Source organism: Lagopus leucura, unplaced genomic scaffold (genome assembly GCF_019238085.1).
Source record: "Lagopus leucura isolate 7727_CA_CO unplaced genomic scaffold, USGS_WTPT01 Super-Scaffold_100008, whole genome shotgun sequence".
NCBI lineage: Eukaryota > Metazoa > Chordata > Aves > Galliformes > Phasianidae > Lagopus > Lagopus leucura.
Window position 1 is genome coordinate 13,995,260 of NW_024962265.1, and position 27,918 is coordinate 14,023,177.

Below are 27,918 nucleotides of genomic sequence, written 5' to 3' on the forward strand. Positions count from 1 at the left end.
GTCTTACAGCAAAGAACTATTTTTCATTTGGATTCTTGTCACACTGTGAAAAGTGAGCTTGAGTTCTGAACAGAGGCAGAAACAGGCTGTCCTTGCAGTAACGTGTATATAATATGATTGTACTGAGATCTGGAACACAGACTCTGCAAGATACTGGTGAGATCTCCACAGGCATCTGGATCTCACTGTTTGTTGATTTATTACATTTGTTAATTTAAACTAGCTAGAAGACAGTGTAAACAAATTCTCACGTGGTTTTATAAAATCACTGAGGTTGGAAAAGACCTTAAAGATCGTCAAGCCGACCTAACGAGTCCCATCACTAAACCATGTCCCTTGGTGCTGTATTTACATGCCTCTTAAATACCTGCAGGGATGGGAACTCTACCACTTCTCTGGGCAGCCTGTTCTAATTCTTTACCTCCCTGTCTGTGAAGAAATTCTTCTTAATGTCCCATCTAGATCTCCCCTGCTGCCAATTGAGACAATTTCCTCACATCCTATTGCTTGTCACCTGAGAAAAGAGTCCCTCTCTAAAATGTCTGGTCTGATTGCCTCTTCTTTGAGCATCTCCACAAAAGTTTTTGCTGTCCTCAGTTGTGTTTGGGCAACTGCAGTGTCTTTTACTGACTTGGCTGTGCGTGATGCCACCAACTGTGGAAACTCTTCAATGCAGAAATGCTTATTAACCAGATGGTTATGATAGATATAGGTTAGCAGTTTGAGTTGGTGGACTACTGACCAGTATTGGAAATCTTAGCTGCCTTAATAGTAAAATGTAAAATAGTAAAATTCTACTGGAAACAATTGATGTGGCAAGGACACTGTAGAATACCAGAGGGGGAATAAATTTTAGAAGCAAGAATGAAAAAAGAAATAGGAGAAAGACACATTAACAGAGATGGACAGTGCTTCAAAATGTACTGGAAAGAGAAATTAATTCCTTGGTTAGAAACTTAGCTCACTTGCCTTCCTCTCAGCAGAACATGAGCCGTGTTTACTTTCTTGCCTTACGAGCAGTAACCAAACAGCTCTAAGTTTGGCAATTCTTGAGCTCTTGTTTCTACACTGTCTTGTGAGAATACAGTGGAGCGAATGGCTGTGTAAGAGAGAAGAGAAGATGCTCTTGGAGCACCTCTGTTCTTTCTCAACTAGCCACTCTGGCACCTACGCCTGCAAGAAGTTAGGAGCACATTTTCTAATTCAGGCTAGCAATTTACTGTCTTTCATTAAATGACACGTTGTAGCTTCCTGTGGTGCGTTTATAGGGTGTACCAGTCTTCACACAGTGACAAGATTTCATAGTTTGGAGCATCACAACCTCAGCCGTGAGGCTTGTTTGTGCTAGTCTGTAGCTTGGAAGTTGTGGTCAGCTGCAGTAAAGCTCTGGACCTGCGCAAGCTTCAGCATGCAGGGCAGTGCCCAGGCAGCATACGAGGCCTGCTGCTGAGCCGCTGCCACCAGCTGGGCAGCTCCGAGGCCTGTACTTTGTCTTCTCTTCCACCATCAGAGCTGGTCTGCACCTTGACTTTTCCGCAAGACAACTTTGGTTTTTGCTAACAACATAACCTTACAGCTATCCCATGCCTGCTGCGTGGTAGACCGTAATGTACAGAAGCACTCAAAGTAAATTTAAGATGTGTATGTTAACGTTTTCATTGGTGTTAGTATGTCTTAGATTCTCAGCATTAGCTTATTACTTTATCTTGTATCTAAATATAGTTATGAAGAGTGCATTAGCAACTATTATGCTTCTTTCTAAACTGGATGTTTTCTATAGAGTTAAAATAATTTACTTGCTTGGGGATTTATTCTGGTTTCATAAAAGGCATTTTCCTTTCATAACAGCAAAATACTTTGTCTGGAACAAATTAACTGCCATTCAAGGACTAATTCTTTTCCTTCATGGCAGAAATTCCTTTCTCCATGGCGCTGCTCCTCAGGCTGACTGCCACATCACTGTCACAGGCACTCCCTGGGGACTGCAGATCACAATCACATCTGTTGCTCTGAGTCACAACTTCATCCTATCTAGAGGGGTTTTAGTGTTCATTAGACTAATTAATGATTGAGTAAAGCTATATGACATAGCTTGCCAAAATGGGCATATCAGTTAGCTTTCTGGAAAATTCAGGCTATTGACTATTTTCAGTGTTTAAAATTTTGCATATAGCAATTTATACAGACAAGCAGGTATTTCACGTTGTCATGAAACTTAAAAAAAATAGATTGCTGCCTGGTATAATCTTGCTTGTGCTCTACTGAGTATCTAAGTGCAGTGACACCTGTATTTGTGGAAGGAAATGGCCAGGCAATCACCACTCCATAAGGGAATTCTTTCCCTGTGTGAAATTAGGGATGCTATGATAAAAGAGGAGTGAAATGGGGAGAATGGGAGCAAACCATCGTGCTTGCATTAGTTTCTGCCCTTAAAAAGCAGAACACCAATATGTGGCACTGAATCTGCTGCAACTTCATTGTGGCACTGTGTTTTTCACTTGTAACAGCAGACTGCCCGTCGATTTGTTGTGGATCTAAAATCTTTTCCTGTGTCTGGGCAACTCTAGAGATTCTAGAAAAAGATGGGAAATTTTGGCTTAAAGATGATAAATGGTGTGTGAACTATTTCTGGGAAGAGAAAGGATGACATGGCAGTTTTGAAATAAGTCGACTTTGCTTTATTTTTGCAATTTATGATAGAAACAAATATGCAGAGCATTAATTTCTTACATATTACTGATACTAATAAGGGTGTTTTATGTTTGCAAAGAAAATTTATTTACAGTATATATGTTAAATATGTTAAATGCTGGAATCTTTGTTACTACTGTATGTCTATGCAACATTAAACTGTTAGTAGCATCACTCTTTCTTCATCAAGGAAATTGGGAACATTATACACTGATACTGATGGTATAGATATATATATATCTTTATAGACCCATATATACCTTGGGTGATTTTACCAGCTTTTTGTAAAGACTGAAAAATTGTGTTACTGAATGGTGAGAAGACATTAGAGTAAGCATTTATCTATCACTGTCCAAGGCATATGACCCTTTAGTCTTCAAAGGCCACCATTCTTGACCATTGCTTTTTTTGGGAGAGTAGGACCTTTGCTTAGGAAACCTGATCCCATCAATAAGGTGGCATCTTTCCCAGGAGCAATAAGGAAGGCTTGATTTCTAATCCTCCTGCTGGTATTAGCCAGCAAAAGGGAATGTATCAAATAATAGTAATCTTTTGTTGCTTGACCAGCAAAGTAAACTTTTTTTTCTGTGAATTGCACAGTAGTTCATGTGTTTGTGTTGTGTTCCCTTGGAGGGAGGCTTCCTCCATTGCTTCCCTGCAAGTATTTGTGAAGAACAATGGAGAGAGGCATGGTATCTAATGGTACAGGGCACAATTGTTTGCTGTATGCACACTACTATTTGATATACTTTGAATGCTTCGAAATTTTTGAATATGGTACCTATGTAGACAGATCTGCCAGGTAAGTATTTCTTAAGATTTTTTGCCATCTATTTATATGTTTGTTTTTTTTTTTCTTTTCTAATGCCCCTCCATATGAAAGTACAGTTAGCAAAAGCTAACATCCTTTTTAGTATTCATTCTTTCCAGAAGTTGTATTTGTATCATACACTTCTGCCTCTGATTTATTCCAGTCTCTTTATACCTATAATAAATGTTGACAACCCCCAGCTCAGTAGTTATTCCCATCAAATGCAGGCTGTGGCATCACTAGGATTGCTGAGTGCCAGCACAAGATAAGGGCCTGAATGAAAAGCAGCTGGTGTAAGGTTTGTGTCTGGAGAGAACATTACTGAGTCTGTGAGGGGCAGTAACCGGTCTGAAGGAGAAGCAGCATGTCAGTGTTCAGGAGATGCCCAGATCTTTAGCATTCAAAGCCAAAGCTTTTGGCTTCTCTCAGAAGTATTCCTGCTAAATTGTTGCTCAGGCAGTGAGAATTGCTGCTCACTCCTTCCCAGCCACTTGGCTCCCCTGTGCCTGGGTTAAAGAAGAGCACTGGGTCCAGCAGAGGCCACACACAGGCTGTGTTGGTGAGCTGTGTCCCAGTGGGCAGAACAGCTGTCTACATCCCCTGAGTTGCTTGCAAATGTGCCTTTTTCTGCTTTCCCTCTGCTCCTTGAAGCAAAGGACACTGCTGTCAGGCAGACAAGCTGGGCAGCTGAACAGTTGGCTACTCGGGAAAATTGATGCTTCTTTCCTTGCTGTGCCAACCTTGTATTTCCCCAGCCCGTTTTACCCATGTAATCTGTTGAGAGCTTTTCACCTTTAATTTCCCTTTGATTTTGTTTTCCCCCACAATTCAAATTTTCTTCTGAAGCAAATTCTTAAATAATAAAATCAACAACCCTCATAAAGCCAGAACTACGTGAGCATCATGGTGTTGATGTGCCAACATCACTGCATGGCGGTGACGAGAGCTCCTTTCTCAGCATCTTCTCTCTCCCCATCTGTCAGCATCCATTTGTTGGTTGCTTTTTTTTCCCTCTTCTTTTTGCTTCGTGTTTGCTTTGCCAGCTTTCTGGGAGAGGTCATTCAGTTGTTCAGTGTTTGTGCAGCACTTAGCATACTGTGGCCCTTCCAGTGGGGAGGCAGACGTTCCGGTAATGCGGCCGACCTTTAGGAATGACGCTATGCGACATGTTGCTTTGAATGGGGTAATTTTGCAGGCAGTTCTCTCCTAAATAATTGGTTTTATCCCAATATAGAATCTGATGTTCTGATTTCTCTTCTTTTCCTTTCCACTAATGTGCACCGGTGGAATGCTTGCTCTTTTTTTGGTCCAGTTTTTTCCTTCTGGAAGGAAGTTCCTAATGTGCTGGCAGACGGTCACAGGCAGCTTTGATGGTGGTGTAGGACACTCTTTAATAAATGAAGTTGAGATTTTAAATTCTCTGTGAGAAAATGTTTAGATGTTGCCCTTTCATTACAGCTCAGTGATGGTGTTTGAGCATACCATAGTTACCAGAGCTCATCTTCATTTTATAACCCCAGAGTTTGACATTGCGGTGTTTTATTTTATGATGAGTTATTTAAATTAAGAATATGTGTGACTGTCTACTAAATCTGAACTAGTAAATTCTCAAATATAGTAATATGATTTACTGGTCTCTCTAGTGCACTCCCTTATGTCAAATATTATGCACTTCTTACAACACCTTGATAATCTGAGATATTTGATGCAATAACTAGGTTCTGAACTGGGGATGGAGCTAAGAGACATACATTCAAACAGGTTTCAATCTGAAATTCTTAGAATTGGCAACACTGAGGAACAGGATAGGAACTAAAAGGCCAATGTAAAATGTGTTGTGAAAGAAAGTGAAAGAAGCAAAAAGGCATTAACTTGGAAAAAATGAAAAAGAGAGAGATTGCACATCTCTCTCTAGCAAATGAATAAAAAGCCAGGAAGAATGAAGACAAAGGGAGCAATCAGTAGGGAAAAGCAGGCAGAAGCACAAGCAAGATTTCAGATGAATAGAGGAATTTTAGCATGCTGGTGTGTCGGTTAACTTCCTCTATACCGGCATGGGAAATATTCTGAACAGATAAGAATGGAGGTTGTATCTTAGTAAATATTTCTTTATATCAGATAATAGCAGGCCTTGGAGGAATTGTTTTACATCCTACATTTTGCCAACTTCTAAACTTTGTTTTTGTCAGCTGGTCATGATTTGACTGCCCAGTGTGACTAATCAGTTGCCATCCAGCTGCTTTTAATTTTTATAATGGTGTGGAACACTTCAAAACACAAAAGGTGGCTTATGACAAAACAACGGCATTCAGATTGTAATTGATGGGTAAGCAGACAGGAAAGAAACCCAGATTTCCTACATGCAGATATTTTGAGTATGAATGAACAGAACAAAGGCAGCATCATCCTGCTGGTCACCAAGTCATCTGCTGATGAATATAGTTCTGTGTCACCTTAAAAAAAGGGGGATTAAACTGATAGTAGGTGAGTGAGAAGCTAAATTGCCTGATCCTAGTCCATTCAGTAACCTGGGGGCACTTACATCTGAGTATTATAGGTCATATCTAAGGAAGTGACCCAACTGACATTCGTATGGGTAAAAATATGGGAACATATATATAAATTATCTCTGGTCTGGATTTCTGCCTGAAAGAAAGGAAACATTGTCTGAGCATTTCTTGCAAAGATTTTTGCAGCTGCCTTAAAAGTGGAAATAGAATTACTGCTTCTCACATAAGTCAGACACCTGATCAGTGAATTCTGCTGCTGCTTTGCATTTTTGTAGGTCTCTGTCTTCTCTTTGCCTTTTGCTTTGCTCTTACAAATGAAATCTTGCGTTCATCACTAAGAATTTGGAAGTGAATGTCCTTAGGTGGGAAGACCTTTTCTTTGTGTCAATAAACTCTTACAGAAATTTCATTTAGGAGATGTTTTTCCTCTTGTCGGTTTCACACAGCCCTCACTTGTCTGAAGCAGAATATTTTGCAGAACAGTATGTCATCGGTCTTGCACGCTGTGAGGGCAGCCGTCTTCCATCACCTGAGCTGTCAGCTCTAGATGCAGTTTCCATTCAAGGTTGCTGTTTTTAAATGGACCTGTGGGGAGATTTGGTTTTGTATTACCCTGCAATTGCCACTTGATCAGAATACTTCAGTTCAAATTCTTGTGTGCCCTTAAGTTCTCCAGATATCTGTCATGGAAATTCTCAAATGTAAACTTTTGCTCAAGTTGACATTTTAAAGCAAAAGCCCAGTTGCAGGGTGTATGTTAAAGTTGCCAAGAAGACTGGTTTTCTCTGGAGATCTTAACAAGGCTTCTGATTAGAGAGCTTCAGCCTCACTTGGATTTTTACACAACTGTCTTATTTTAGCAGAAGAAATATTTCATTCTGATTTCCATGTAACCTGATCTAATAAGAAACAGTAAGTATTCACCAGACAACCAGTTCATTAAAACTTTCTGGGTGAGAAGCCAAGATGAGTTTGTTTAGACACTATAGTCTACAAGCAGTACAGAGATTATCAAAATATAAAAATGTTTATTTAACAGAGAAGCCCAAAATCAAAGTTATTCTATGCATTTCTGTAGTGCATATTGACAGTTCGTATTCGTAGACTATACTGAAATAGTAGAGTACTTATCTAAAAATGCCATAAGTGAGTTACTTTTGCCTACATGAGAAAACTCAAGGAATATAATACCATTTGATATTTTTAGCATAGAAACCCAAAGATTGTTCTAAACAAATCTTGTGCATACTTCCATTTGCTGAATGAGCATGAGTGATGAAAATTGTGTTTAAAAACAATCTCTGTGTAAAACAGAATTCATTTTATGGATAAGGTGATGGCACAGTGATCTCATTGTTCGTTGTTCACACGGTAATGATAGGACTTTTTTTTCCTCTTCTCTGATTCCATGCATTTGAATATTTGACTTCTCTATCTTTCTCCATATATTATATTTTACATACCTGGTAGTGTTAGAAAAGGAAAGGAGGGAAGGGAAGGGAAGGGAAGGGAAGGGAAGGGAAGGGAAGGGAAGGGAAGGGGGAAGGGAAGGGAAATAATTAGCAATGCTTGGTTTGTCACTTACTGGAAGTCTTGACAGGGTGCTTTTTTTTCTCCCCCAAGCCAGTAAGTGGAATCATAGTAAGTTCTGGAAACAGAAAACATTTTATCCACTAGCAGCAAGTGTTACTATTAGCATGTGAATACAGGAAAACATAGAAATGTTTCGGTAAATGATGAGAAATTGGGCAATTTTGTGATGGCTAGCCTCTAGCCTGATAAAGCTGACTTGTATTACTGTTGTGTTTAAAAGCTCATTTGTGGAGCAAGGCAGTGCTGTACTATGTGGTGTAGAAATATAGAGCAAAATTTCTTCTTTTTTTTTCAAGAGATTACAATTAAAAAATAGGTTAAAATAACAGTTAAATAGAGAAGGAGCACTGCAAGATAACAAAGGAAAATTAATTAAAAGTATGAAGAGTAATTGGATTAAGTAAAATGGGATAAATAGGTTATAATGCATTGATTTGACAAAGGAAAATGAAGCTGTAGACAAACCAGACACTACTCTGTGAGAAAATAACTGCTTTTGTTAGGCTGAGGAGAAATTGAAGTTTTCATTTATCTGCATTCCACCCAAGTATGGATCCTCGTTCACATGAAACATTTTTTAATTGAGTTTTAGTTTTTGAGTAGATGGCATTGCTCAAGAACCGTAAGATAAGTAAAGGTCTAACCAAGATGACGTGACAGAAGGTTGAGAGAGAGGTACTGTACTGGAAAGAATAATTAATCTTGCCTTTTTTCTTATTCTTGCTGTAGACCTTGGTGCCAAAGGTTTCACTTTGCTAATGACGTTGAAACAAAATTAGGATTTATTGCCACTGGCAGTAAATATAGGCTTGAAGTGAGAAGGCAGTTTCTAACCTCTGGAAGAGGATGATTTTGGAGCATAATGCAAGGAAGGGCCTAACTGATTTGATGGGGTGTGTTGTGGTTTCCTGCAGCAGCAAAGGACTGATTTAAGAGTTTTGTGCCAGTTCTTTGTTTCGGATGAATCTCAAGAGAGTTAGAAATGATATTATAGGTATAATGTATACCTTTAATGCCTGATCGGGAAAATAGCTGAGCAGCCTTTAGCTATTGAGTTAATGTGTAGTAAGTTCATATTACTGAGTGATTTCAGTAGGAAGGAACACATAGAAGCCATTTGGTTCATCCTGCTGTTCCAAGTAGAGCTGCCTGCAAAGATGATTTTGTCCTGTTGAGGTTTTAAGGTGTCTAAGAATGGATATTCTTCAGTCTCTCTTGGCGATCTTAGAGCTTAAAAACCGGGATGGTAAAGAATTTTTCCCATTATTATGAGTTGAAATTTCAGCTCATGCAATGTGTGGTAATTGCTTCTAGTCATTTTGCTCTGAGAAGAGTTTGACTTGGTAACCCTGCCTCAGTTGTGGAAGACACCGATTAGATCCCTTGTAACATATTTTTCAGGCTACACAACCCCACCTTCCTCAGCATCTGTCCATGCTGGTGGATGGAGTTCTTTCTTTCAAAAAACAAGCTCGCTCTTCACCCCCTTTTCCAGAGCACTAGTGCTGTCCAGCCTCTTCCTAAACTCTAGCACAGCCTTCTCAGGGCCCTTCTTGTAAACGTGAGGAGAACTGATGAATACCTTTGTTCCCTTTCTCATTTTCAAAAGAAAATTATGATCCACATATGAAGGCTTTCATGAGAGGTGTGGAAAAAATGTTTAAAAAGCTTTTGCAGAAGAGGAACAAATACAAATGAGTGAAGTGACATGTCCAAGGTTACAAAGTCAGAGAACTGGGATTAAAATTTAGATTTTTGGTCTTGGCCTTGAGCTCAAATGATGAACTCTGAGGGACAGAGAACATAAATTGCATGTAGTCACTGTCCTTGCACAAAGTAATTGGTCTGAATAGTGCGAGATGCCAGGGATTTAAAACTTGGCAGCATAATTATTTGCAACAAGAAAATGATAAAACATGAAAGCGCTCTTCACCCAGCGGCAACAAAGGAAAACAGAGTTGATATGGAATGTGTTTGTTTGAAGCAGTTAAACACAAAGGCCATGTAATGTCTGTCCTTTACTAAGAGTTTGCAGGTAACAGTGATTATTTCTGAGATAAGGTAGAACATAACTTCAGAATATCCAGCATAAAATCTTTAGCAAAATCTATTTTTAAGGGAATTTTTAAGAGAAGCATCACTTCTATATTCAAGAAAGAGAGAAAGGAAGACCTGACAAACTGCAGGATGGTGAGCTGCCTATCTGTACATGAGAAGAGGCTCCATCTGGAGCACTGCGTCCAGGCCTGGGCCCCTCAGCACAGGAAGGATGTGGAGCTGTTGGAGTGGGTTCAGAGGAGGGCTAAAAAGAGGATCAGAGGGCTGCAGCACCTCTTCAATGAAGAAAGGGAGGGAGCTTGGTTTGTTTAGCTTGGAGAAGAGGTGGCGTGGGGGAGATCTCATTGTGGCTTTACAGTACTTGAGAGGAGCTTAAAGCAGGAGGAGGAGCGACTTTTCACACGGTCAGATAGTGTAAGACAGGGGAGGATGGCTTTAAAGTAAAAGAGGGGAGATTTAGTTTACGTTCGGAAGAAATTCTTTAATGAGAGGGCGGTGAGGCCCTGGCACAGCTGCCCATAGAGCTGCGGGTGCCCCATCCCTGCAGGCGCTCAGGGCCGGGTTGGATGGGGCCCTGGGCAGCTGAGCTGGTGGGGGGCAGCTTGGTTGGTACAGGGATTGGGGCTGGTGGGCTTTAAGGTCCCCTCCAACCTAAATCATTCTATGATTCCATGGTTATTTCTTCATTATGAGTCAGAAATTTTCACACAATTTTATCCTCAGTTTTATTTTACATATATTTGAAGTAAACTTAAATATTATATATTGTGTAGCAGAAAATGGTATAACTGATAACTTCTCTCCTATATGGCTAAGTGATATAAAAGAATCTTTTTAAAGTTGTCTGCATAAATTGAGAGCTGTGTTTGGCTGCAGAATAGAAGTATAGAGTGTATCCAAAGGTTATCAGACACATTTATTGCTTAACACATGGCTCACAGATGAAAAGACAACTGTTCTGCACTGTAGAGAATCTTAGTCTTTATTGCATTTGTTTTCACAGTGCTTTATATAACTCTAATAGAGTTGATGTGGTACTTAATTGACACATTTTATGCTGAAGAAAAGTGCAATATGTTAGTTCTTTTAAATAGGTAGCACATTCAGAAATGTTGCTTCGCTTTCATTGTGCAGCCTGTGTTGAAATATACATTCCCCAAATAGCCATTCTGTGTTTTTTATAGTGCCGTTTTCCTTTTTCACAGTACATTAGAAATGAGGCCTATTTCCTGCTGCTTTAATTTCTCATTGCAACTGAAGGGTAATGCCAGCTATTCTTAGCATTTGTGAATGGCAGCTGGTGCAGAAGCCACAAACCTCACAGCAGTAGAGAAACATAGCTGCACCCACATCACAATTAAGAAAGTGCAAGTTAAGAGCTAAATCCGTGGTAGAATGAGTAAATTCAGTTTCCTCAGGTGAAACGCGTGGGTTCTGCACACAGGAGGCAATCAAACCATGGGGTGTGTGGGGGGGACCAGCAAGGTGAAGCAAGCTGTACTGCAGGAGATGGCACAAAGAGCTCCTTGGGAGCAGGGTGATCCTTGTCTCTTTAGTTTTCAGGTAGCAGCTGGAAGCTGTGTTAATTAATCATTAAGACATCAGGAATCAAAACCTTTCATATTCTCACTGTCATTATGTGCTGTGTTAAAGCTACATCTGTGGCTTTTAGCCATCCTGAACGTCAGAGGAAAAAATCTGTATATATTGGTGAAGTCACTCCAAGGAGTTTTTCTTGCTTCTGCCGTGATTTTTCCTTTCACTGCTGGAGCAGATGGGGTGAGAGACAACGTAAAAAACTATGTGTAATAGAAACAGACACCAACAAATTAATATTCACATTGCACACACTTCAGTTTGCAGTGCAATTAATTTTGTTTTCTAAGGAAGGAGAAAATACAAGTCTGTTGAGATCTTGTGCAGCATATGTCTGAAATACAATGCAGATGTAATATTGGATTGTATGAATATTAAAACCTGAGACTGGGTTTAGAAATCTCAATTAAAGCACCAAAGTGGAGCTGCTTGAATTTGAAAGGTGCTGAACTGTTTCAATTTCTTCATATTTGATGCTGGGAACATCTAAAAACACGAATTCCCGGATGCAGATTTAGCATGGACAACAGAGTTGTTGGCTTTGAATTTTTTTGCCAAAACTTACATTCCATACAAGGATCTCATCTGCTTCCGTGAATGATGAGCTCAGATGATGTCGCACTGGAATTACTCTTTTCAGTTTGTTTTTTAAACAGTCCTGAAATAACTGTTGATCATATGGGTGCATCTGTGTGTTTGAGTCCAGGGAAGACTTTTGTGCCAATTATTTCCCAGAATTTATTTTTTTTCTTACACGGGACATATGCTCAAAATTGTTGCTAGTGTAGGCATCGTGCCCAGTAGTGAGAGCAGCTCCGGTGCCCTCATACGCACATATGTGTGCTGTTACTCCCATTGCTCAGCATGGAATTTTCCCTGGATGACTGCGGAGGTGGTGCTGATAGATTTTTTATTTTTTGTTATGATTTACTCATTGAGTGGTGCTGCAATTGACTAATTCGGAATGAGGAGAAGCATGTTTGCTGCAGAGTTCTTGAAGTAGGCTTCTGCTGTTCATTCCAGCCTAGCCAGGGGTGTGCTCTGGTGTCACTACAGTGGGTTTAAGAGCTCCTCCCTAGTGGTACAGCATGCTGTGCGCTTGGGAGCTGCCTTCTTTCTGTTCATTTTGATCCAAAGGTACTCAGAGCCTTTTGTGGGAATGCAGTGACGTGTTTCTGGCTCGCACTCTGCGACAACACAGCACAGAACTGTAGCACTGTGAATTCTTGCTCTCTTTCCGTTCAGAGACAGACTTGCTGGTGACTGGCAGCTAGGAACAAAACCCTAACAATCTTGTGAAGGCCTCAGAACAAAAACTGCACTGTAACTCTCTTGTGAAAGGTGCAGAACAAACAATGCTTGCTTTTCTTTCATTTCTCTTTTTTTCCTCTCCCTCCTTTTCTTCTCTTTTTTTCTCTCTTGCTTGCCCATCTTTTAATAAATAAAAGCATACCCTTGTTCAGTCAACACCTTGACTCCATTCCTAGTCTTAATTCTGAGGGATCATAGAATCCTAGAATGGCCTGGGTTGAAAAGTTCCATGATGATCATCTGGTTTCAAATTCCCTGCTAAGTGCCAGCCACCAGACCAGGCTGCCCAGAGCCACATCCAGCCTGGCCTTGAATACCTCCAGGGATGGGGCATCCACAACCTCTTTGGGCAGTCTGTTCCTGTGTGAAAAACTTCCTCCTAATACCTAACTTAAACCTCCCCTGTCTCAGTTTAAAACCATTCCCCCTTGTTCTATCACTGTCCACCTTTGTAAACAGCCACTGCCCCTCCTGTTTATATGCTCTCTTCAAGTATTGGAAGCTCACAATGAGGTCTTCCCAGAGCCTTCTCTTCTCCTAACTAAGCAATTTTCCTCAACCCTCCTGAATTTTTCTTGTTCATCAGAAGATATCACTGTGTCGTATTGATTATTTTAGACCAATTTTATGGATTCTTAGTAACAATTCATTGCAATCATTCTCGTGGAAAGAGTTCTAAAGATGTGCAAAATAAACATTATTAATGCAACATCTTTTAATTAAAATGGAAAAGAATAGAATATTCGTAAGATTTAACTTACGTATATGATTTAACTTACATATATGTCTTAATATTTGTACCGCCACTGAAATATTACTAGTTTTTTGTACCATTGACAAATTACTTTGATCACTTGTAGGATTTCAGTGTGGAAATAGAGTTCCACGTATGTAAGACTGAGTTTTTAATATTTACAAGATTGAAAGATCTGGGGGGGCTGGAGCTTGAAGATCCTGGAGGTCCCTTCCAATCCAAGTTATTCTATGATTCTATAAGCTAGATTTATGAAGATATCTTGTTTGTAGTGTTGTACAGATATTTAAAACCAGAAACTTTTAGTTTTAAAATGCATTGTGTGCAGGTGAGCTTACTGAATTACAACAAGAAGTGAGTGTGGTTACATGGAAGAATGTTTTAGGGCAGGGAAGGGGCAGGAGCTGGCTTGAGCACGGCGGCAGCAGGGTGTGCAGGCAGTTTGGTGATGCCAGGCAGCTGACCTTCAGGCGGTGCTGTCAGTGCAGGCTAATAAATGTGAAATGGCTGCTCCAGGAAGCCCCTCCTGCTGGGGTGACACAGAGCTCTGGTAGTGAGAGCTCTGCAGAGCACATGAGGGGAATGTGACCCTGCTTGGTTAATAAAGGGGTGAAAAGTGCTGCATTTTCAAGATGTACTATGTGAAAAGGAGTGCTGTGTAAACTGAATAACACTGTTACCTCTTTCTTCTCAACTGAAAAATGACTGAAAGGTCAGATTCCATGAGGTACGTTAAGACTACTATTTTTTTTAACACTTTATAGTGCATTTTTTTCTTCAGCATGAATAGAAACGTAGGTTGGGGCATTCATCATGATTCCATTCAGATACAAAACCAAAGGTGAAAAGTTGGGGTTAGATTGTGACATTATCTTTTTATTATTCCTAAGAAAAAAAATGCAAGTAGTACTATTTTCCAGAAGGTAAACGAATATTCAGCACGGAAGCTGACTTTTAGCTGCAGAAGCATCCATGAACTAGGTTCAAAATAAAGACATTGTTATTTTTTTTTCATTGCTTTCCAAGCTCTCACTGTTCCCAGCTTATAACTCCTGCCTCTCCAGGCTATAGTACTTCCTTCCCTTTGCTTGCCCCTGAGCTTGGCTTCAACAATGGAGCAAGCTTCATCTTTTCATTTTAGCTACATGTTTAGCAAGTCCATTGATTTTAATGAAGACTCATTTGTTTTTCTAGATCCCAGGTACCTTACTGCAGGCATAAGTGCTTTCCAGCTTTAGAATATCCTACAATATTAAACATAATTTAGATTAAACTGAAGTTATCAGAATGAATGAATAATTGAATGAGGTACATTCTATGAAACACCTGGGGGATTTTCTTTCCCTGCTTTTATACTTATTAATTTTCAGACAGCACTTATCTGAAGAGAGACTCTGAAGTGTCATTACTGTGGTCCAGGTAGGACTGGGAAATGACTGCCAGTACTTATCTGCCTTTCTCCTCTTCCCAAAAGATAGGGATGATGGTGGTAATTCTCTTTTATAACGTTTCTATTGAGGTTAGGCGCTTTTATATTGAGTGAAAACATCATAGACAAAGTGAAAATGTTGACATTTTGCTTTTCATTGCAGTGCTGAACTGTAGGTGTTGCAGAATGCAGCCTATTTGTAGCATGCTGGAAACTACATCTGTGATTTGGGAAGAGGAGGAAGGTCAGGACTTTGCTCTTCTTGGTGCTTTCATTTACTTTCCAGCGTTGCTTGTTTCTCTTCAGTTAACTCTACTGTTGAATTCAACCTATTTCTTTAAGGGACTTGACTACACGGTTTTGTCCTCAAATTTACAGAGCACTTTGTCCATTACAGGCTCAAGTATAGGGTTGGTATTATTTTTCTTCTTTCTTTTTCCTTTTAAACAACAGTTTGAAATCCTTCTTTTGTGTCTTACCACTTTTCTATTATGAAGAGGGAAACAATTTCCATCCTCTATAGTTTCATGTGAAAACTCTGAAGTCTGTACACGACCCAATATAGGTGGGTATGTCTGAGCGTAAAACATAACGTGACTGTGTGCAGACATATCGGGTGCAGAGTGTATAAGCAGAAAAATGAAATATTTTTATTACTAAAATATACGGATTTTAATCACTGTGTCATTTTACTTTATGCTGAAAGCATTTATAACACAACACATCATTACTGCTAAATGGGGAATTTGAAGGTGTAACTACAATAGGTAGGTATACAGTGGCACTGCCCCAGGTTGCCTCCTAGGCACTGTTTTTGGAAAATCCAGTACAGTCTTTCAGATGATGCAGCCACCTTTTCCTTTGAGAGCTTCTTAAGTCTCTAAAGTAGGAGTATAGAAAAACATTCAGCTGTAATCTGAATTGGCATCCTGTAAATCCGCAGCATCTGCTATGAATTGAAAGACTCCAGTATGATTTCAGGCTTTTTTATGTTGAGGATAAAGAAAACTCGTGTATCCAGAAGTTCTGTGTTATAGCTTAAGTCCAGTTGCCTTTGGATCTAAAGAGCTGGAATGATCTTACTATCAAAGAATAGGTCTCACTGACATAGAATCAAATCATTTCAGTTGGAAAAGACAGTCAAGATTATCAGGTCCAACCATCAACCTGACCTACCATGTCCTATCACTGAACCATGTCCCTTAGTGCTGTATCTACATGTCTCTTAAATACTTCCAGGGATGGAAACTACACCACTTCTGTGGTTAGCCCATTCCAGTGCTTGACCAAAGACAGATGAGAGGTTAGACAGACAGGATAGGAGTTATAGACAAGGGAGCAGCAATGTCTCAGTAATTGCTCTATTCTCTGAACTGGGATCCACAGATGTTGTGCAGTGAAATAGAAAGTGGAACATCTTCCTTGTCACTCTGGTGTAGAGGACATGAAGCTGGGCTGCTGAACCACGTTATCCAACATTCCAATTACTGATAGATGCTGCCGTCTTGTTCTGCAATCCGTATTTCAAACAACCATAACCAACTTGCCATTGTGCCTGTTTCCCTTTCCCAGTTCTAATGTGGTGCTCAGCAAGACCTGTCTGACATCTGCCATACCTGGATCAAGTGCTGTGTTTGGCTCCTTCCAGATACATCAGCTTCTTCCCATCTTGTTTTCATTTCCAGTTCTTTCTCACCTTATCTCCCATATGCTGCTCTTACTTTTTTCTGCTGTTTCTGTGAGATCACTGATACCGATGAGGTGCCACAGTTCAACGTATTGGTGATGCTGTAGTATTTCTGAAGTCATTAAAATGTGAGCTTAAATCTTTCTAAATAAACCCTTTTTCTTAATGTTGGTGTAAATGAACGTGACAGGCAGATGCAAGTGTGCAGCTCTACAAGCCTTGCTCTGGAAGCTGTGCTCAAGCCTCTACAATCCTTCCTGTTAATCTGCCAGTATTCAATGTGCCTGGCTTCTTTCCAGTAGCAGTAATTATAGTGAGAACTTCGGGCTTGTGCTTGCTCTTTCTTGAGCACCTTTAGTATCTAGAATATTTAGGAACGATAAGCCTTACTACTTAAAGGAAGGCAAATCGTCAGATTTGATGGCAGTAAGCTTTAGTAGTCCCTAAAGGAAAAGAGAAGCATTATCGAGGTGCAGAAACAAGACTTCTGTTTTTGTGAGTGTGGAGTGTTTTGTTTTGAACAGTCTTGTCTCTCAGGCCAGTAGTCGTGACATTCAGTAAACTGGTAGGGCACAAAGAGAGGACCTGTTTAAGCACAACTGCAGAAAGGGAGTGTGTGAACCTGCAGAAATTTTCACCATTTTGGATTTTCTTCAATATTTCATCATCCGTTTGTTGGCTGTGGCATGCCTTGCATTTCACTTTGCATTATTGCAACTGAATTGAGGAGGAAGAGGGAGGGATGAATTATCTCCAGGGACTGTTTTTCTTGAACTGAGTAGTTTGAGTAGTTGGACACTGCTTTCCAAAATATTGTGCTAGAAAAACTCAACAAACCAGTGCCAGAGTATTAGATCTTTATTTTCTTAAAATCAGCAACAGAAAATAAATGGTTTTAATATGGTTAGGGTTACGTCTGAGTTTAGGTTTACTCATTAGTTTTATAGGAATGACAAATTCTGTCCAAAATGGTCGACATCACTGGATAGAAACTTTGTTAGCTGTAACAGATGGGCTGGAGCAGCTCCTCCAGAAGGACTGGGGCAATCAAAGCTGTGATGCAGACAACCTGGCATCTGTTTGAGAGGCTTTTCTGGGTGGTTGATTGAGAGCTACAAAGCCTGGTGTGATCTGCTACTGAGTGAGCTAACCTGGGACCTGATGCTTTTGAAATTGTCTTGAATTTTCTTTTTCTACAAACAGTAGATGCAGGCATTTTTAAAATGGCCATAAAGGTGGGAGAGGAAAGTGTGTGCAGGTTACATTTCTGCGCATTTTCAGTGAAAAGATTAGTCCAGGGAAAGGTCTGTGGAAATGCCTGAGTTGTTTTTTACTCTTGATAGAACGGCTTCATAGTTTTGACATCCCTGGAAAAGATCAATATTAAAATCTTTTGGTGTGTGTCTGACTCAGTTTGTTTGGTTTTGTAATTGTCTGTATTTTTCTGCTTCTAAAGATGAAGTGCTTGCTTTAAAATTCTGAGGAGGTGTGTGTGTGTGCTTTTGTCATTTTTTGTACATTTTAGAAAATAAATTAGGACTGCCAAACTTTGTCACTGACATCGCATTTCCTGTAAGAGCTGCAGTATTTACTGTGGTTGTATAATATCACAGCCTGACCTTTTTCTGCCACACAGTTTTTCTCCTTGTCAGGAAGAAATCAGCAAGACTCGTGATCTTGTTGCATTAATAGGCAGTTAGGGTTGCACAGGTTGGTATTAAAAATGGGAATTCTGAAATAGCTTGGCATAAGCAAATATATATTTAGTACAAGTATTCTTCTAAATTTCTGAAATTTGATTGCTGTGCTGTAATAAACATTAGCATCATGCCCAGCAGCCGAGCTGTGTTAGCGTGTTATTTGGATTTACAGATTACAGATTTCCCTAATTTGTTTTCCATAGAAGTGAAATACGTTACTTGTGGGTAAGCAGTGAGCTTCTAGCTGAGAAGGATAACCATTGCAGAAAGTGACTCGGACGAGTGTTGGGTGTGGAAGGCGCCTGTGTGTGTGTGACTGGAACTGAACATCTATGTGCTATTAAGTCATTTTTATTCTTTGCTTTTTTAACCATATAGTACCAATATATTACATGTTGCTGTGTCTCAAGGACGCAGTCTGTTCTTTCAGACCAAATGAGCCTAAAAGAGATATTCCAGCCGTTAGGTTGTCCGTGGAGCTCCGAAAGCAGACAGCAGGCTCTGTTACAAGCAGTCACTGAACCCGCTGTCCATCATGGGTTGTGGGTTTGAAATAAAAAGTAATTTATGCTTAGAATTGAAAACATGTTGATCAGTGAAACTTCTGGGGGAAACACATCTGGGCATTAAGGCAATGGAGTGGCTTTGAAAGCAAGCTGCATTTTGACCGAGGGAAAAAAAGAAACCAGAGCTTTGATATTTTTGGCAGTTATTACTGCCTGAAAGCCCGTGGGCTGTTAAGTATTTGAATGACAGAATATTCTGTGTTGCAGTTGGCACAAATTAACAGAACAAGAAGAAAACTGCTTATGCAACGCAAACAAAGCTGCTCATGTGTTTTCCTGAACTCTCCTTGGGAACACAGGTGCAGTATCTGTATTCATCCAATCTCTGTGAAAAGCAATAGGAGATTTCCTTTATTTATTCCTTCTGTTTTCATTTTGCTCAGCTGAGTAATATGTAAGTTACCATTTGGGTGGAATGGTCAATTCCTTCTAAAAAGAAACAGAAACTTGTGTCAAATGCTCCTGGCTGGCGCAGATTCACGTTCCTGCAGTATGGTGCTAATGTGTTTCAAGACGATGGGATTTTGGCTGGACAGAGGTGATGCAGTGAGCACTGTGAGGCACCACAGCCATAGGGGAATAAAACTACGCAGCCTGAAACCTAAAGGAGGTTGGGTGGGGCGGTTGTGATGTGTTGGGTGCCTTAGACTACTTCTGTGTGACCTTTAATAGGTGCAAAAACATATTTCATGTTTTCCCTAGACAGTACACTGCTGAAATCCCACATCCTGGCAGAAAAAAAAAGAAAAAGAAAAAAGAGCATAAAGTAATGGCTGTGCAGATTTGTTTAAATAAAAAGTGCAAACCTAATTTCTGGCAGAATATGATTGACCATGGGAAATGCAAACAGCCAAAGGAATGGCAATTCATCTCTCAGTGTCCTTCAGTCAAAACTTCAGCCAAGCACAAGCCGTGCCATGGCAATGCCTGGTTTCCCCATGTGGTTGGTGTCAGGCTGGGGCCGCATTCACAGGAGCTCACACTTGGCGTTTGCTGTCATCTCCTTTGATTTACAATCGGAGCATAACGGGAGGCAAACTGACGCCAGTGATGGCTGTGTCCTTCTGCCTGCAGGTACTACAGTGCGACCATCCTGCAGATGTCAGGGGTTGAGGATGACAGGCTGGCCATCTGGCTGGCTGCCCTCACAGCCTTCATCAACTTCATCTTCACTCTGGTGGGAGTCTGGCTCGTTGAGAGGATGGGCCGCCGGAAGCTGACACTGGGCAGCTTAGCAGGTGAGTGCCTCGGGAGTGAGATGTGCCTTCCTCGTGGTAACGTGAATGAAACAAGGACATTCCAAGCGCTAACTTGATCAAAATAATCCTCTTCAAACTAATAATGTTGACTCCTGTCTCCTCGCTGAAATCATGTAGCTTATCAAGAATAGCAGGACAATACAGCTGGCAGTCTCTGCTGAACATGTGAAGGCTGTAGTATTTCCAAGACCATGGTCTGGAAGAAGGAGAGAGATTCTTGCTCCTCTTGGATTAATGCTCACAGCTGCTTAACTGGCAAGCTTGAATGTCTCTGTATCTCACAGTGCTGTCCTGTGTGGGATCCAGACTTGCTGTAGATGTGATAGAGCAGAGAGGAATACCTGTCAGAGTCCTGCCCACTTGCAGTCCCCCCAGAACAGGTATCTGTCTGCCCAGAGCGTTTGGATATCTTCTTTTAGGCCAAACAGCGATGGCAGTATTGCATGTATTTTTTTACAGCTACCTAAACTGGTATAACATGGACTTGTGGCATGTTTGGTATTTCCAGATTGTAAGAAGTCTGTGTTTGATGTGTTGTGATGTTGATTTGGAGCTGAGAAACCCAAAATGTTTTTCATGATCCAAGTCCATGGATGTGGAGGGAGGTTGAGAAAGCACATTCCTCACATCTTAAAAAAATGACCAAAAAAATCTCAGAGGGTTACCTTTATGTAGAATCATAGAACGGTTTGGACTGGGTTCGAAGGGACTTTAAAGCCCACCAGCCCCAACCCCTGCCCTGGGCTGGCTGCCCCTCACCAGCTCAGGCTGCCCAGGGCCCCATCCAACCTGGCCCTGAGTGCCTGCAGGGATGGGGCACCTACAGCTCTATGGGCAGCTGTGCCAGGGCCTCACTGCCCTCTGAGTAATAATTTTCCTCCTAACATCTAACCTAAATCTCCCCTCTTTAATTTCAAAACTATTCCCCCTTGTCCTATCACTATCAGATTGTATACAGAATCAGTCTCCATCTTGTTTGTAAGCTTTGTTTAGATACTGAAAGGCTGTAGTGAGGTCTCCCCAGAGCCTTTTCTTCAGGCTGAACAAAGGAGGACAATCACCTCCCTCTCCCTGCTGGCCACCTCTCTTGATGCAGCTCAGAATACTGTTGGCCTTTGGGGCTGCAAGCACACACTGTTGGCTTGTGTCCAGCTTTTTGTCCACCAGGACTTTTAAGTCCTTCTCCACAGGGTGGATCTCAAGGAGTTCTTCTCCCAGTTTGTACGCGTATCTGGGATTGCTCTGACCCAAGTGCATCACCTTGACCTTTGGATGACATCCTTTTATCAGCCCACCTTCGGATCTGTTAAACTGTTTTTCCTCTGTGGGTTCTTTTGTGTAGCCAGTATCACATCTTTCAGAGAAAAAAGCCCCAGCCCTGTACTGTTACCTGGCTCAATTCCATTTTTCCTTTGATTATCTCTTTTGTTTTCTGTTTTTTTTTCCTGTGAAATACAATTCTAGCATTCTCCTGAAACTTGTTTTGTGGGCATTATCTCTCATTTATACTCTAATAGAATTCATTCTGTTTTTATATATTTCTGTGTTATGCCATGACACCTCATATGTCTGGCCACTTCTGGTTCATTGGTTGTTTGGAACCACCATACAGGTGTGATTACCATGTGGATTTTGTACACAATCACTGAACTCTTCTTTTTGGCTCTGGTTGATGTATTCAAAGGTTCTAAGATTGAATGTGGATAGTAATGTGTCTTGTAAAGCATATGAGTCATGGAACAGATGAGAGGATAGAAATAAGACACCAAATTAGCAAAGGAGAATAACGCAGTTAAGGGTTATTTGTTTATGGTATTTGGACATGAAGTCATTAGTAATGATATTTGTGTTCCTTGTTCTGTAGTTGGCAGCCCGCTGTCAGTCCTGCAGCTTCACTTGATCCATGCTGCATTCTCACTGTGCTCAGTATTGCACGGTCTCTGCTTAAGGAAAATATGGCAGCAATAATGACAGTAATGAAATCCCACATCATGTCTGTGCTATTTAGAATTTCTTGATACAAGTGTTGACAGACATTGAGGTAGTGGTGAGTATGATGTTCTTTTCTCAGCAAGTGGGCTAACATGTTAATTACTAAATCAGCTGGTGGATTTGTTTTCAACAGTTACTTTTTTATCTCGGGTAAACTTCTATATTACTGCTGTACTTCGGTTTATGGTTCTAAGGAAATCAATTTTCACATGGAGTTATTACACTGGGTGCTTTTCTTTGGGGAAAGCATGTGAGCCCCAGTACAGAATGAGAGTTGGACTGCTACCTCTGCCTGCTGCTGCAAGGCTGCTGGTTTTGTTTCTTTTTTTTGTAAAGGCTAATGGATTTGATGTTTTTGTGAAAAGATGGTAAGATTTTGATTAAACATCAACACACTCTTAGTTACTGATTCCTCTTAATTTCCCCTTCATGTATCTTGGCAAGGATTCTCCATCTTTCCTTTCCTCTGTGTATTTCTTTTCTCAACTTTATTCATTGTGAAATGTTGGAATTTTGGGAAGTGCAGTATCCCATTTTATTCGTGTTTTCCTTTCATTCCTTCAGAACCGGCAAACTGAAAGCATGGTGGTATTTGGGCATTTGACAATTTGTATTTTTGTTTGTAGCAGAATGGATCTAGAATACCTTCAAGATATTTATCCTTTTTTTTTCATCTCAGTTAATGGCATACTGCAATTGTATGTTTTAGTGAATCTTAAACAAACCTTCCGCGGAATGACAACATATAATAAACTTAATTCACCAATTTTATAATTCAGTACTTCTCCAAAGAAATAAGACGTGCAGAGGTACTGTAATGCACATTTGTGTATTCAGTTAACTTGAAAGAAAGACATGACATATTTAGAATGAATATAAATAAGATTATGGGCCCTCTCTAAATATATTGGCTGTCTGGTTCATGGCATTTTGAAAGCTTAGTAAATACAGAAAGTACAGTAAATCTGGTACAATATTGCACCTGCCCAGAAAAATGGAATTATCAGCATAGCTGGTCGCCATAGCAGTACAAAGCCCAGTATAGAATAAATTCAAATTATGTTTTATGGTGGATAGTTGCTATCTCAAATATGCTTTGTGATTGAATTTACGATGTCAGTTGCCTCCATTCAGGTAACTGCGTTCCAGTAATCTTGAGTTCATGCATATTCATATCTATTAGCCATGGCTGCTGCACAGACATGTTAATGAATTATATTTTTATTATCTTGGTGCCTAAGATATTATTTATACTTCAGAAAAAAAAAATCCTATTCTTGAAGGATTTGCCTGCTAGAAAATTCTTGTTGAGAGAGAAAAAATTAAGAATCAAAAAGTAAAAATGGAGAATGTGTAATTGTTAAAGAGTGAGAAGAGTGACACATTAAGGTTTTCAATGCAGTGACATTTTTAAAGGTTAGCACAGGTGCGTTCTGTGAATTTCTATCATGTACAGCAAGGGCTTGCTGAGGCATCTTCTTGGATTGAATATTTTTATTTGCCCTCAACCATTAAGCTGTGCCATTGCATACTTCAGAATGCACTACAGCCTTCCAATTGGAATGTGCTTTGGTGGTGCCTGAGTCAGTCTTTGTATGCTAAGGAAAATGTGATTAAACAATCAGTAACTAATCCACAAATAAAGTTGTAAGTAGTTCTGTATTTTTGGTCATCTATACATGATGGTCTATGGGACCTCTCAAAATACACCTACTTGCGTACTTGCTATTTATGTGACAAAGAGTGCATTTTATTCAACGCAGAGTTAAATGCCTCACCAAGTACCAAGATGTAAAGATTTCATTAGTCTGAGTTCAAGTTGGTTGCAATACTCAGTAATGGATTATACTGATGTCTTTAAAATGATGCAGCACATGCTGTGTGTGTGTGACAAACAGCAAAGCTGCATAGAGCTCAGGCAATTACCTGTTTTACAAAGTAAGAATCTTGGGCGTGTACAAGAAATTTGTTGGAGCCAGGAGCAAAGAGGTGGAGGGGGCTCTTTCCTATCAGGTTTGTTACATGCAATCCTTGAAACAAGAAGTTCAGAAACTGCAGTTGGACATTTTGGTGGCATTCTATGAATAGTCAGATTTCTCTTGTTTGACAAAGGGAAGAATAATTGATGGAAAAGCTGATTCTATTTTCTGTCTTCTGTCTTCAGGAAAGCCTGCAAGTCTGGGAATGGGAGGAAATGTGATGTAAACACTGCTTGTTAAATTTTACCTTTGCAGCACTTTTCAACACTGAAAAGAGTTTCTCTGTTCATTCAAGCAGCCTTCAATTACGCATATGACAAAAAAGTCTTGACCTATTAATTGAATATCTGGATGTTAAACCTGATTCACTTGACTTTAATGTCTAATCTAATTCAAGATGAAGATGTAGCATAAAGGGTATTCTTCTCAGGTTCTCATCACAGCTGCTCTGCGTAATGGCAAATGCCGTGTGCATAATAATTGGGTACCTTGCTTTCTGAAGCGTAGCCCAGTTCAATAGAGAATTATTTCATGTTTTCTGGAGAAAAGTATCACATTGTTCTTTATCTGTATTTTTAGGCACTGCTGTAGCACTCATTATCCTAGCTTCGGGATTTTTGCTGTCAGCTCAGGTCTCGCCAAGAGTCACACTTAATCCACCAGATCCTTCACATCAAAACTCTACCTGCACAAAATACAGGTGAGATTTCATGGTCTTTCTTGAAGACTTTTTTTCCAGCTAGTTGGATTTTACAGCCTCGTGTGGGCAATGGATAAGTATTCACACACTCTAGTTTAAGGAATTAAGTAGGATACCTGAAGTTAAAATCTTTACTTCCCTCAATAGAGAAGAAAATTAGACTCTTTGTTTAAACGCTGTGAATAATCCTGTGTAGTTTCTTGGATAAAGTAGAGCAGTTAAGCACCAGACTGCAAACTTCAGATCTTCTTTGTTATATCAGACCTGTTGAAGTTCACAGTGGACACCAAGTTTGAAATATTTTAAAGTAATTTGCAAATATGGTTGCTGTTATTGTCTGCTTGTAGGGTCGTCATCTGTAACAGCTGTGAACTGTTCAAAAAGACTTGTTCCTTGCCTTTTGTTTTAGCAAACAGACAAACAGCAAACAACTTCCCAACAATTACAGACCAATTAACAGTTAAACCTGATTTTTTGACTTTTTATTCTGTAGTATATAAAACATTCCCAACTGTATGCAGTTGTGGTTTCAAATAAGATAATTTCTAAGGTATTATGAATGTGCCATTTTCTGTATTTTGTGTTTTCTTACTCATGTGAGTGACATTCACCAAATTGGCAGGCTGGTAAATGTCAGTGCTCTAATTGAGACAAAACTGGCTACGTGGCTGGAGAAATTCTTAAGTTCAAAACATGTTGTACATGTGTTGGTTATAGACATAAAACTGAGAAATGAATGGTAGTTTCTGGTCTCCTAGAGCTCTTGCTTAGAAATAAGGCTCAAGGCTTTTCGTATGCTACAGCAATGATTCTGAGGAACTGAAATTTCACAGGCCCATGTGGACAGGAAGGAAAGTGTTCAGATGAGTACACAGATGCCAATACTACCAGAGATGAGGATCACAACTTTCAAAAGCTGTGTTTTTACTTTTTTTCCCACTGCGATGTCAGCTATATTGCTATTTTTTAGATATGCCTATGCAGTTTTTTAGACTACAAGTAAACTAGTTAAAGAATGAAGAGGGGGAGAAGAGCTTTCAAATGCTCTCCTTTAAGAGTAAGATAATATTAATAGCAAGATGTCAAAAGGATTTTCCTCAGACTTTGGTTAACTGTTTGGACAAGATGTCTGGAGACAGCTGATGCACCACTTGCAGAACTTGTTATTTGCTATCTGATGAAAGTAGGTGATTTTATAACCTGAAGCGGTGTAGAGATGTGCATATAAGAAATATGGGTAGTTCACATTCAGTATTGTGAGCACTTCTAGCTAAAAACATGACCAAATAAAGCAAGCAATTCAAATAAAAGCACATTATTTAATGATTATTGGAATGCTTTAATCTGTTGTGATTTCTGACATAAAAAGAGCAAAAGCAGATATGATAATTCGAGGGATCTAGATAAGAGCAAGAAAATCAATGACACATTTTCATATGGGTGTATTTTGAAAAAGAATGAGCTCTCAGACAAAACTGAACGTAGTGTTACATAGTGTAAAATGTAAAATAGTGAGCAGTGTATGAGAGACCTTTAGGAGCTTTTATTTTCATCTTGTACCATAACTTTGGAAAGAGACACAAAAGCCAGGTGAGATGATACTAATATATGTAACAAATCACAGAATTAGGCTACAGCACCCACTCTTTAAACAGATTCAATAAAAAACAAGCATTTACATCGTGAGCGATGACTTTCACACACGTGTATAAAAATTCATATATTTGGGATATCAATTTTCCTGATTTAAAACATCCCCAAACTTCTTCAGAATAATGAATTTCAGTGTCCAGAATGGAAGTCAATGGCTGCTTGCTTCTGTCTCAGTACCAGAAGCCTCAAAATTCCAAGTGTTTTCAGCCCAGATAGCAGGAACTGCACAAAATGCTGCTCTCTTTTTTAGCATAGATCAAGGGAAGAAGAAACGATTTTAAAAAGCATTTCATCCCCAGTGATATCCCCAGTGCACCCTGGTTTCAGCATGTCTTTCTGCTGAGCTCTCGTAGCTATACAGAGGGCATATAGATTAATTTATTCCTTTACCTAGATTATTTTTGGAGTGTATGACATAGTATACACTGTATACACCTTGAAGAAGTGGTTGTTTGAGATACCAGTCAGCTGCTTTCTGTGTAAGTGAAATTAAATTTTAAAAAATGTTTGTGTCATGAGCAAGCAGATGGCATCCTCACCAATCAACCTGTTAGAAGATGGGAGTTAGTTTTTGTATGTCCCCTGCAAGGGTTTATTGCTGTTTAATCCATATTTTGCTCACTTCAGTATAACTGCTGGTATCTCATCTTGCTTAGTATTGTACTTTGCAATCCTCTAATAGGTCTCAGGCACTTGTGGAAAACCAAAAGCCAGCAGGACTTCAGAAGATGAACACATAATGTCATGTCCCTGTGGTCACTGTAACCACTTTCAAACTAGCGTGCCTACACAAATGCAGCCAGCAGTCCTTCAGCTGGCGTGGTGCAGGGCTTCTCTGGGGTGAGGTGCACTTTCCAGGATCTACACCGTTGTGCAGATTGGGTGCTTCATAGTGTAGGGGGACTCCCACATATCACTTTTATTTATCTTTGCCAAAATGTGTTTGAAAGTTAAAACAACACCAGCAAAATTTATTTTGCTGACAGAGGTTTTGCTGATACGGTGCAGAGTAAAAGTGCTTTTTATGTTTGCAGATCTGCTGGGTTAAAATAAGCATGAGTGTCCATGATGGAAGCCTTAGAACTACTACAAATAGCCTGTTTGTTTGTTGTTCCCTTGATCTGTATTCCTCTGCACAGATTAATTCCTGCTGCTGGAAGAATAGCAATGAAGGTACAACAGACTGACAAATAAAGAGCACTGACAGCATTCTGAAAAATACACCTAGGGCTTGAATACAGTCTTTTGAAAGAGCTGTGCCCTGCAGACAGACACATGTTTTTTGCAGAATGCAAACCAATAAGGTGCTCTGCAAATATCAAGTAAAATATTTTCATGTGCTGTAGAGAAGTACAATATGATAGTGGAGCAACAGTCAAAAAATAATGCATAAATCAGTGAAAAAAATCAAATGTAATCTTTACTCACAAGGTCATCGTGGAGGCAGCACAAGTCCTGGCCATTGAAGGCCTCCACATCTCCTCACAGCTGTCTCACTGAGGAAAGGAAAGGGGAACATCTTCCTACGTACTGCCCTTAAATCAAATTTTATTTTCACACTCAGCCCAGGTAAGGCTGTGCAGGTGTTCACAGCGTGACCACGTCTCTTCTTTGATCTGAGTCTGTTCA

At 39.9% G+C, this 27,918-nt stretch overlaps 1 protein-coding gene across 1 annotated transcript in view; it reads left to right on the top strand.

Annotated features, from left to right (window-relative positions):
- SLC2A13 (solute carrier family 2 member 13) overlaps positions 1–27,918 on the top strand; it is a 135,685-nt gene that overhangs the window by 75,813 nt on the left and 31,954 nt on the right. Inside the window, exons 5-6 of the mRNA XM_042872662.1 lie at positions 19,781–19,944; positions 24,516–24,636. Coding sequence (XP_042728596.1) covers positions 19,781–19,944; positions 24,516–24,636 — 285 coding nt within the window. The remainder of the gene's footprint in view (positions 1–19,780; positions 19,945–24,515; positions 24,637–27,918) is intronic.